Genomic DNA, 12,371 nt, shown 5'->3' with positions numbered 1-12,371 from the left:
TTCTCTTTTGGCCTCCAATTCAGGCTTTTTAGAAGGGTTAAGCATTTTCTCTCTCAGCTCTAAATCTTTTAGTTTTCTTTTTTTTTGATGGCTTTGTTACTAAACTCCTTCCTGAACATTTATAGAGACAACTGTTTTGGAGTTTTGCCACATATCAAGCAAAAAAGCAACAAATAGATTCCTCAAGGCTGAATCATAGCTCTTTTTTAAACCTTTTTTTATCAATGGTATTTCTGATTCCTTTTAATTTTTAGAGAAATTTAAAGAATATTTTATAGCAAAACCTGTTTTGCTATTAAAAATTCATATGGTTACATAATTTATAGCATTTCATTTGTATAAGAAACTATTGTGTATCATAGCTGGGAAAGACTATAGAAGAGCCTAATTATTACATATCAGACTGGTTGCAAAATGCTGGCAAAAAATACTTTCATTAATATTGATCATACTACAATGACTCACAGGTCCTACTGAATGTTAGTTACTTCAGTTAAAATCCACTGATTAGTCAACGAGGTGTGATTCCTTTAATGATATACCGTAGCTCCACATATAAAGGGTTTATGATAACTTGTTCATGTATATGCAGTCTCAGTTATAACTCGTACATAGTATCCATCCCGTCAACAGTGCCGCCATGTGGAAATGAAAGAGTCTCAAAGATGTTTTGCATGATCAAACAGTTGCAAAACAACCCCATAAAATTGATGTGGACTCAGTTTTACACAAACCAGCAAGCTCTCACTGGATGCCCAAGCAGACACAGAGGCAAGGAATTATCAAACATGTACACAGAAAAAGCAAAGGCTGCCTCGGTTGGTGACAGCGTTACCTCCACCAGGGACAATAAATGTCAGTTCTCATCTTGTCATCATGTGACCCCCTTGCACGGAGGATGGATGGGAATCCATGAATGAAGCTTGGTTGGGAGACTCTGTCGCCTATGGCTAAAATTAGCAATGAGTCCTCCCTCAAGGTTTTGCAAGGACATATTGAGGACGTGCAAACATGCATGGTCATAACAATTGCATGAGCTCACACAGATATACACCAATGTCATTTCTTTCCAGCCTTTTTCCTTTATATTTTCTATGCCTTGTGAAACCAGTTATTGGAAAATGTTTTCATGTATTTCCCACTCATTTTCCTGAACTTTAACCCTGTCTCCACATTGTTCTAAGAATTTTTTTTTTCTATTTACGCCCCTACAGGAGATCGCAGACTATGACTTACAGGAGTTAGTCATGAAGTCAATAGGCCGTCTAACTCTAGTTCGCCAGATGTTCCCAATGCCCCAAAACACAACTCAACGCTGTGTCAAACACAACCACAGGATCAACACGTCCCTCTGCGACCCTAAAAGCCCTAAGGCCCAGCAGCTTGAGGTGAGTTGATCTGGGGAATTGTCCAGAGTAATGCTCATAATATAAGTACAGCGTAATAAAGAAGACATGAAAGTGTAGAGATGCATGGGACAAAACTTACAAAATGTTAAGGGTGAGGGATGCTAGCTGTTTCGTGAAAGTATTTCTTTTTATGTAATGCGTTAACAGAGTACTTTTTGGGTGTATTGCAAAGCATTTATATTAATCAGTCCAAACATTTTGATCACCTGACTATTAGCATGTTGATGTCTCCTTCCATGCAAAATACAACTCTGACTCATCACGCCATGGATTCCCCTAGATTATTAAAGGTGGGCTGTGTTATTTTGCATCAAAGTTTTAGCCAAAGATCCTTTAAATCCTGAACATTGGATTAGGGGCCCTATGGATCAGATTCGTATGTGTCCAGCACCTCTAAAAGATGCTCAATTTGGCTGAGATCAGGGAATCTTGAAGGCCAGGCCAAAACCTCAAACATGTTGTGCTAAGCAAACATTTCCTAAACCATTTTTGATTTACAGCAGAGTATTGTCATGTGGAAAGTGGCCACAGCCATCAGAGCATAAGGTTTCCATTAAGGGTGTACATGGTGTGCAGCTATGGTTGAGTAGGTAGAACGTGTTAAAGGAACATCAATACAGATGGCAACACCCAAGGTTTCCAAGCAGAACATTGCCCTATGCATGACCCTGTTAACAATTCACAACTGTTCATTCTTTTATTTTCTTCTTGTACTTTTGACTGTTGCAGACAGGAAACAACACCCTACAAAGCCTGTAAATTTAGAAACACTTTGATCCAGTCATCTACCAAGTACAATCTTGGCCATGACACACTTGTATAAATCTTTAAACTTGCTAATTTTGTCGTCTTCTAATGCCTTTACCTAAGGAACAACAAGTTAACTTATGGCCTCATCTTAAAAATGTTTGTGTACATCATAACACATGCAAATTTATTCGGATACACCAAGCTTAGTAGGTGCAGTTTGTATTGTGTGTGCAAAGTGTATAGAACAGCAGATGCAAACGTTTTCGCATGTTTGCCTCTATGAATATGCAGATCATATTATTAGTAATAAAATACATGAAATACTGAGCGAAGAGGTTAAAAAACACAAAAACGTACCCCACGCACAGCAATTTATCAAACCTTGTTTAGTGCTGGGGCAGTTTTGTTTATATTTACAGTAGCACATTTCATAGGCAGGTGCAAACTTGCATGCAAATATTTCTCTGGATAGGGAGAAAATATGCATGTGTGAAAACATTTCACAGTCAGAAATAAAAATAACAAAATCATATTAATAGGCAAAAATATATCAATGCAGGCCAAACCAAATGAATGATGCAAGACTGCAGACAATCTTAATGAAATTAAACCAAAACAAAAAGACCCCATTTCTGAATGTTAGTATTGTAGCATGTTTAGAAAAAAAAGCAAAACTTACATTTATAGCCACCAGAAAACAACCACTACTTGGTGTGCTAGCCTGACATGTGCATCTTTAACTTGTGGGAAGAGGAATATTTATTCTCTCTTAACTCAAAGTTCATTGGCTTTAAAGGCCAAATTTGTGCACAAACAAGGAATCTGACTTCATTTCCACTAATTTGTCAATGATGACATTTAAGGCACAAAAAATAAAATGACTTATTTTGTAAATTAGTGTGTATGCCTGTGTAATGACTGCATTTTGTAAAAAGTGTTTTTAAGTGCCAAACTGAGGGTGAAAAACCTTAAACAGTTTTTATTCAGAGTTGAGATGTTGGGTAGCCTTTCCCTGACCCTGTGCCAGTACTGGAGGAAAGATCAGTCCTGATATATCAAGATCAGGTGGTCATTGACTTTAAATGAATGGGATCATATTTAAGTGTATTTAACCAAGTCTTAGAACTTTATATATATATATATATATATATATATATATATATATTACTACCTGCAGACTTTCTGATTCTGATGCTGAGGCTGTCAATAGTCACTGCTGCTACTCTCTGGTTTAGTGGGGAACTACTTGTAAACCAAATATTCCAATCCCACAATGTTGAACAATCTTTTTTCAAAATCCTGTATCCAGATTATGATCTGGATAATCACAAACAATATAATGGATTGTTCCTTTGCATAAGGGACACCTCTGACTTAAAATTCAATTACAATCCATCCATAACTTTTCAAGTTATTCTGTACACAAACAGACACACAAACACACAAATTCTCCTAAAAACATAACTTCTTTGGTGAAGGTAATGGGACTAAAGTGAGTATTACTGTCCAGTGGTGGCAATTTACATCTATATATGTGATAAAAAAATATGTTGAATTATAATGATATATAATTTCCCCATTGTGGGACAATAAAGGGATTTTCTATATAGTGATTAATATTTTATTATTGTAAGATTTTCATGGGCTAATGTGTCATTTTGCATTTTTGATTCGATTTCTTATTTCTATTTTCTATTTCTATTTATTTCTGTAAAGTCTATGCCATTGGTGCATTTTTTTTCCTCATATAGACCCCACGAAAAATACCAACAACACTAAGTGGTAGCTAGTAAGGAACTAAAATAATTTAGTGTTGGGCCAATGGCATTTTTTTGGCTCCGATGCCGATACCTGATACCTGTGCAGTATACCGATACCATCTGTTTGAAATTGATGTGTGTGTGTATATATGAAGAACTGCATACTACTTGGATGTAAAATAATTGCTATCATGACTTTGTCAAGCTGCTGGGAACCTTTGTGAGGCAAGAAAAAGACTAATACAAAGTGAATCCAGTAGAACTTTTTATTGCCTACCTGAAATGGGTGACGATAGTTGAATAAAATTTTGGCTCTCAAAATGGTATCGTGCCCAGTTTGTTGGTACTTGCCGATACCGATACCATTTAGTCAGTATCACGGTCACGTCCGATACTGGTATCAGTGCAACACTAATAAATAATAAGCAATAAACTTATAATTTAATATAACTACTTCATTTTCTGATTTCTAATCTCAAGTTGCCTTTTGGAATATACATATGTAAAGTCATACATATCATACTTGCTTGTAGAAAGGACTTTATGACAGAGTCTTAAAAATTCAACATTAATAAAACATTACAGTAGACAGAGCTCTGGTATTAGAAAAAGTATCTGAATATGCATATACCCAAATTCTAGTATTGGAATAAGATCCAAAGTGAAATTAAATTAGAAAACAAAACTGGAAGAAAAGAATTGAGACATTATCCGATTGACGCATATACTCAATATTTACAGTCTACTGGCATTGTTCATGGTTGTAAGAGCACGTACAGCATTACAAAATGTTCCACTCTAACAAAAAAAACAATTACTAATAAAAGTGCTGGTCAAATAGCAAGAGGGGTGGCTTTCTCTTGACATTTTGCCCCTTTGCATTTTAATCTACTGGAAGGACAATCAGAAACAAAGTGTTCCTGTTACCTCTGAGCTTCATCCCTGGTAAGAGACAGCTCTGTAACACAGTGAATACTGTTCATGCTTTCTCTTTCACTGGGAAGCAGTGCCACATGGGTGTTAGATGATATTTAAAAGATGAAAATATGCCAAAGGAAATAGTGTGCATAGTAAGTGGGGCTAAGTAGATGATTTAGAACCAAAAGGCAGTCAGACAATGCTTTAGATTGAAGCATCTAGTGCTACTTTCTCTATATTTTAATCAGACGACATTTTAAATACTCCAGAGGTTAGGACAAAGATAAATAGTTCTGATGCAAAGGATATGAAACATGAGGATATGAAATGTAAGATGTGGCACTGAAATAGAACAAACATTGCAGCTGATACTATGATACTGCAGGAATGGTACTAAACTGACTTTAAGCAAAGTCCTGCCCTAAGCCTGGGACTATAGCCTTTCAGAGCATTCCGATGGGAACATAAAGATTTCCATGCTCTGCTGCTTTGTATACCATCTGATATAGCTTCCGAAGAATTGAATGAGCTGCCAGCACTACTTTAGTGCATGTTACTATTATTATTTGTATTTTTTTATTAATCAGAAAGTTTAGAACAATTAATGATGTATGGTTTGGAAGTTCTAACTGTGAAACCAAACCTTTATCAGTTTGTAAAATGTTTTCCTCATTTTTGCTGTATACTGATTGCAGATTGTTTTTTCTTCTGCTCTTTGAACAGTAGAGTTTAGATTTTTTTGTTGTTTGTATTCTTTTGTTGTTTGATAAATGCCTTAAAGGCTGACAGTATGTAGGTATGGGTACATGAGCCATCAAGCTGCCATCAGTGAATAATTGGGAACAAAGTTTAATTTATGTTGCAAGACGAATGTGTAAAAGGAAGTTAATGTTCTCTTGATTGATGTGGCAACACAAGACCCCGGAGGAACATATTGATGGAAGATGGAAATATAGGGATGACAGAAATGGAGCTGTAATGTTTATGTTGCTATCACCCTTTCAGGCTGGTCCCTTTTTAATCTTTTATCGACCATAATCAGGGTATAGATGTGTTGGGACATCTGGTTAGATCCAGCATGTTTCATCTTTATATGGATTTCAGATAAATTAAGATAATTTATGTCTACAAGGTTAATAAAGAACTCGTAGTCTAAAGGACATATAAGTAATTTTACTTGTGTGTCCAAATATAAAAAAGAGACTCTTCCCAAGGTTAATTAATAATGAAGACCTTTTATCATATATTTTTGTTATTGAGCAACTGTAGTCTGTAAATTTTGTTCTGCAGCTGAAGATCGAAAGAATCCTAGAGAGATGCCTAGAAGCCCAGTTTCAAAAGCACCTAAGACAATTATGGTATGATGAAACAAAACATTATCTGCCGCATTTACTCTACCCTTTTAAAACCATGCTGAGAACGGTGCGAGCACGGTAACCAAGATAACTGTTGAGTGTAAATGGAACGGCACTGAACTGAACCTGACACAACCGAAGCGGGCTACATCTAGTACTAGTTCAACAGTAGAGCTCTGCGCTGTTTAGTTGTGGATCGGTTCTCTGATAACAAAGAGGGCATGAGCAGACCGCGTCATCTCCTATTTACAGTCAGCTGACCCATTTTGCTGGTTTTTTGGCGTGTCCAGCTTTGCATTTCACAGATCTCTTCTCCTGTTCACAACAAGAAATTCTTCTCAGGCTATTAACAATAAATGGCATCAAAAGAGCAGCATGGCATCATGGTGCAACCTAGGTGACTGAACACTCAGATTTTGCAACTATCCAGCTTGGAGCGCAAGGTTATTATCCAGGTACATCAGTTCATGAAAGTTATGTGTGCCATCATTTTTATTTGCGTTATTCTCACCTTGAGAAGCGTAATATCGTACACCATCAAAAGTAGGTGAGGAACTGTGCTACTATGATGTTTAAAGATCATAATAACCAAGCTCTGCACGGTTAAGTAATCCAAGCTTGGTCTGAATTAGGCACAGATCGGTTTCAGAGGTATAGTGAAAGTTTAGTCACCTCTGCCAAAAGTCCCTCATTCCTCGTTTAAAGGGAGCTTTTGGTTTTATCGTAATGTTTTGCCATCAGCCACTCAGAGAATTCACCTTCCTCTCCCCCAAATGTCCTGTTGGAGCTTTTCCCAGATCCACAAAGGGTCATTATCTCAGAAAACATTTTAAATAAACCTTTGTAACTTTCAAGTTGTGCTTTTATTGCAATTGTTACCTCCACCAGACTTCAAGACATAACAAAACAACATAACACAGTGAGGGTTTGTTTTAATCCCACCTATTGTGCAAAACATAACATACAGTAGGAAGATAAATTAAGTTGATTCATTTTTTTAATTAAGTTTAAAAAAAACTTCAAATTGTCCAACCCCTGTATGTCGCATGAGTAAAAGACATTGGAAATGCTACAGTATCAAGCAGGAAATCTGACAGAATTTCAATCTTACCTTCTAAAAGGGTAGCGTCACTACAAGACATTTTAGGGAAAATTGAGGGAAGCCTGTCTTAAAGCATGGATTATATTATTGTAGTATATCAGGAAGTGATGCACCTTCAGATTATAAGAATTTTATGAGTTCTTTAAAACTGTATGGATATTTCTGTCTGGCATAACTACAGTAGACAGTTCCAGGCCTGGAGGGAGTCGGGCTTGCAATCCTAGCCCCTGCCCATCTCAAGACCACTCACAATGACCAGGTTTTCTCCTCAGCAAAAGAGGTTCAGCTTTATTTTTCAAGGAACATCCTCATGCAAAAGGCCACATGATCAGGATAGCTTTGCAAAATTGCAGTTGGGGAGAGGAAATACACACAAAGAAGCATTTTCTCCCAGGATCTTTCAAATAAAGTTATTTTTTATGCTATTTGATGATCTAAGTTACACCTCACCTTAAAATCTTTACCATTTTATTTGACTTTATCTATTTTTTTTTTATTATTTGTATTGATTAACTGTAACTTTTGTTGTTACCCTGTTTTGTTTTTTTTTCAAATGGGGAAGTGCATATTACTTAGCACGGGTTTATGAAATTCACATGTAAATATGCAAGACTTTGCCATAGGTTTCTTTTGTTCAAGTGCAGGTCAATGTTTACAAATGTTTCACACAGCGAAAAAAAAAAAAAAATGGAATAGGCAATATAGCAATAGAAATCATCAGTACATGAGCAGAAAAAGAAGACAATTATAGTAGTGCAGACAATAAAACAGTTCCCTCTGATACAAGTTTATGTGCATATATAAACTTCATATATCTAAAATCTTCAGGCTCAGATGTTATATAACACAAGAGACAATGAAGAGTGTCTCTTTGCTGTGTTAATGGCATCAACACATTTCCCAACCAATTAAAGAAATGTTAGATTGGGCAGATATTACACTCAGATTATAGAGATGGAGCCTGGGTGGTTGGAATATTAATTAAGAAAGCCTTTTCCTTAACCTGTTGGAATATTCACTCATGTCATCACACCAGATTTAAAGGGTTTATTTATCATAGTCTATTTTATAACATTACCGTGAAATATAATTTATCATAGAAATGAGAAAATATCTGATAACTTAGAAGAATTTAGATTACTCTTATTTTTCTCACTTCTATGTCACTCTTCTATTATTTGGGGATGCATGAACTTTGCATTACAACCAGTCTAAGAACAATGTAGTTCTAAACAAACAGTCAAGCTTTTAATTAATTTTTTTACTTCGTGCAGTCACACAGACTTTTTAAACCCCAGAATCACAAAATTATGTCTTTTTTAACAAAGTCTTTTTCATTCTTTTCTGCAGTCCACTTTTTATATTCAAAAATTAGCTTCCCTTATTTATTTATTTTTTTTTCTTGAACGTATTAGCCTCCTTGTATTAACAGTGTAAGGCCAACTTCACATGAATATTCTACTTTGTGGGCACAAGTGGGAACCTTTTGTTCCCACTTTTGGGCTTTGGGTTAGGTGTAGAACTATGGTGTGAATCCAGTTTAAATTAAGTTTATAATTAGGAATGCAGGAGTAATGGTTAAAGTCAGGATCTGGGTTAGACCATACAAATGAATCCAAAAGGAATGAAAGTCAATGCAAAATATCCATATAACAGGGTCTTGTTTTTAATATATCGTGTCCAAAAAATAGTGTCTTCGCTTCCTCCATATTGACTCTTTAGTCAAAACCCACATTTGATCTTTAGAGGTTTTGTGAGATCTCCCGTTTGAAATCTGAACCTTCCCTAATGAAATCTGGTAGTTTGTGGTATATTGTGCTTGTTCTTTGGTTGTACACCATCCACTTTCAGACAGAACCTGTTAGATCAATTTTTTATTTTTTTTTTTAGCCATTATGTGTGGGGTCATTTAGGTTTTGAAAATTAACAACTAATTGAGTTGGGTCAGCTTTAACACCTCTGTTTTCTTAGTAACGGCTGAGTGTGCACCTTGGTGCTTTGCTGAGGTGAAAGAAGAAATGGTTCAGAGTTTCCAGATGGGTATTTTCTGTGGTCCTGATGGCACATCAACTGTGATTTTTGCTTTACCTGTTTTATACAACCAGAAAGCTAATTCCCTCACACATGTTTTCTTTATTTTTTTGCCATCAGAATCTAAATCGCAGGCTCTGTATTTTTATGCATGTACAGTATATATTTACAGTATTACATGCATAAAAATTAACTTACTTTTTGAACCTTTTATTTTTTTTACAGAGGTTTTTACAGCACTAGTGGCTCGTGTTTTTATACAGTAGGCTGACAGAAACAGGGGTAAGAGAGAGGGGGAGAGAGAGAGTCGGATTTGAACCTGGGTTGGCGATGTCGAGGACTAAGGCCTCCGTATGTGGGTCGTGCGCCCATCATTTTTTTGTCTGATGTAGATCTGTTGACCATGATTACCACATTTATAATAAATATTGTCATCTATGCAAAAAAAAAAAATAAGCAGTTTCAAATAATATAAACATGTAAACATGGAACATTTCATGATCCATGTTTTATTTAACTGTATATTGTATGATTTAACTGTATATTGTATATTAAATGTATATTAAAATGTTAACAAAATTATTAGTTTAAAAAGTGATATGTTTCAGCAGTAGAAAAGCACTCTGTGAGCACAGACCTGTGCCAAGCAGCAAATTTTGCCACAAATTGTGACTTACACCTACAGCTAAAACTTACATATAATTTTAATGATTTGTTCCTTGGCATGAGGCGCACCTCTAGTAAAAAGTTTCCATAAGACCTGTTCATAAGTTTTCAATTGATCCTGCTAACAAACCAACAATGTTCCCTTTTCTTGTCTTTTTGTCTTCAGTAAAATACCTCTGGACTTTTTGAGTCCAATGCTGAGGCTGTCCATAGTCACTGCTGCCACCCGCTGGTTTAGTGGGGAACTGCTTGTTCTAACACATATCCTTATTCAACGATGTGCGAGAATTAAATAAAAATCCTTTATCTAGATTATGATTTGTATCATCACCAAGATTTAATGAATTGTCCTTTGGCCTAACGGATATTGCTGACAAAAATGTGTCCTGTCCATAACTTTTCAAGTTATCCTGCAGACTGACAGACAGACAAACACATAAAGTCTCGTAAAAACACAACCTTCTTGGCGGAGATGATGATAAGGCAACATGTATTAATGGGGACAAATGGAGATCTGAAGTACATTAATTAGTTTGCATATAAATTAAACCGCATCCCATGTTTCTTAAAGCTGTATTTTCATGAAATGAAGTTGTGTACATGTACCTTTATGCAAAATATTAGTCATCTTATTGTTATGAAAGGGTGTCATAAGTATTTTCTCTTACTTTTTTTTGGGCAGATACAGAGTATAGGGAGTGATTTGTACAATAACAGATTCAGAACCTAACACCCAGTGGTTGATTTTTTTTCCTTTTGTTTAAAATTAAAAGATAAAGAAAACTTAACCAGTCATAATGTTTTGCATGGGAGGCCCAATTTTACATCTCATATCAGCAGCATGTATCCTTATTTTTGAGAGTATTTTCAGAGTAAGATTAAAATAAAACTGCACTTTTTGGATTTGGCTCCTTATATATATGTTTGTAAATGCATCCCATAACACTACCATCTATTCTTTGTGATCGAGAGTAATCTTTCATTCAGTAAATGTCTGACATATCTTAAGTTTAGTAAAAGGAGATGCTCATTATATATACAGTGACTCACTCTGAGTAATCAGTCTGTTTGGTCTTTCACATTTACATGGGAACAAGAGTCTCAGCAGATCACTCACAGATCAATTGAAGAATGAATGGACTCTGTGTTTCAATTCTTGCTCTCTTTTGCTTTTGTCAGTCACATCGACCAGTTGGTTCATTTTAATTAATGTCCTTTCCTTAGTGTCTTTTTGCTGTGAATTTGATTGTTTATATGTATAGCTGTTGTGTTAAAACTGGAAAATGGGGAACAACAGAGGGCAAGAAAAAAAAGAGTACAAAATTATATTTAGCAAAGATAAAAAGAGTGATGGTTATCATGTCTAATTATTTTTTATGTCTAGATGTTTCTAGACTTCCATTTCTTTGAGATTCTGTGAACAAAATTCACTGTAAATTCCTATATTTATTAGTGATCAAAACATGGCATACATTAGGATGGGTTAACACATATTAAGATTATTTAATGTCTTAAGTAAAGGATACAAAAAAAATGCTCACAAGTGTGGGAGTGTTTATTCGAATGGTTCATATAATTGTTCCCACATTAATAAATTATAATGCGTCTTTTCTTTCTTTGCAGATCACGAATCGCTACATCTATGACACAGTTTTGCTTCTGGCCAATACCTTCCACAGAAAGTTGGAGGACAGGAAGTGGCACAGCATGGCCAGCCTGAGCTGCATCAGGAAGAACTCCAAGCCTTGGCAAGGAGGCAAGAGCATGCTAGAGACTGTAAAAAAGGTAGGGGTGCTTGCCTGTGAAAAAAAAAGTAAAAAAAACAACAAATATTTTGGTTAATAATGTAATTTTCATGCATTATGCAATGAAAGCAATATGCAACAAAAACAGGTAGCTTATATGCTGAGGGAGGAGTGTAGAATGGCACTGGATTCAGATTATCTAATCAAAGGAATGTGAAACTGCTTTGGAGGAAAACAGAAGAGGAATATTGAGGGAAGTCAAATAATTCAATTACCACCCTGCTCAGAAGAATGTAAAAAAAAAAAAATTGGGGGACACGACAACAAATTTAAGCCTTTTAGCAGTGTTTGTATTTAAACATAAGTCTAGGGGATGCACTGGTATGTATGTGTCTCTGTCTGACACCCATGAGAGGGATAGGTCTCTATCAAAAATGGACTGGCTCACACATGACCTCTCGCATCTGACACATGGCTACATGCATCTCACATCATCCTGCATCCTCCCACGCACTCAGCACGTCTCCATTTGCAAAATCAGAGCCCGTTAAACAAAGTCCAGGTAGACCCGTGTCCCCACAAGACCTTAGGTGCCCTCCATTCCAGAACCTAATAGAAAGATAATTAAAAGTCCA

At 35.8% G+C, this 12,371-nt stretch overlaps 1 protein-coding gene across 4 annotated transcripts in view; it reads left to right on the top strand.

The window, feature by feature from the left end:
• Positions 1-12,371, top strand: part of grid2 (glutamate receptor, ionotropic, delta 2) — a 520,299-nt gene that overhangs the window by 322,849 nt on the left and 185,079 nt on the right. For all 4 annotated transcript variants that reach the window (XR_001481865.1, XM_015395277.1, XM_015395286.1 and 1 more), the window contains exons 6-7: positions 1,215-1,388; positions 11,615-11,776. Coding sequence is in view for 3 of the 4 variants with exons in the window: in XM_015395277.1 (XP_015250763.1) it covers positions 1,215-1,388; positions 11,615-11,776 (336 nt within the window). In the remaining variant the exon portion in view is untranslated. The remainder of the gene's footprint in view (positions 1-1,214; positions 1,389-11,614; positions 11,777-12,371) is intronic.

The sequence above is a fragment of the Cyprinodon variegatus genome, unplaced genomic scaffold (assembly GCF_000732505.1).
Source record: "Cyprinodon variegatus isolate N-32 unplaced genomic scaffold, C_variegatus-1.0 Scaffold26, whole genome shotgun sequence".
In the NCBI taxonomy this organism is placed as follows: domain Eukaryota; kingdom Metazoa; phylum Chordata; class Actinopteri; order Cyprinodontiformes; family Cyprinodontidae; genus Cyprinodon; species Cyprinodon variegatus.
Note: the sequence above shows the minus strand (reverse complement) of the source record. Positions and strands in the feature narration are given on the sequence as shown.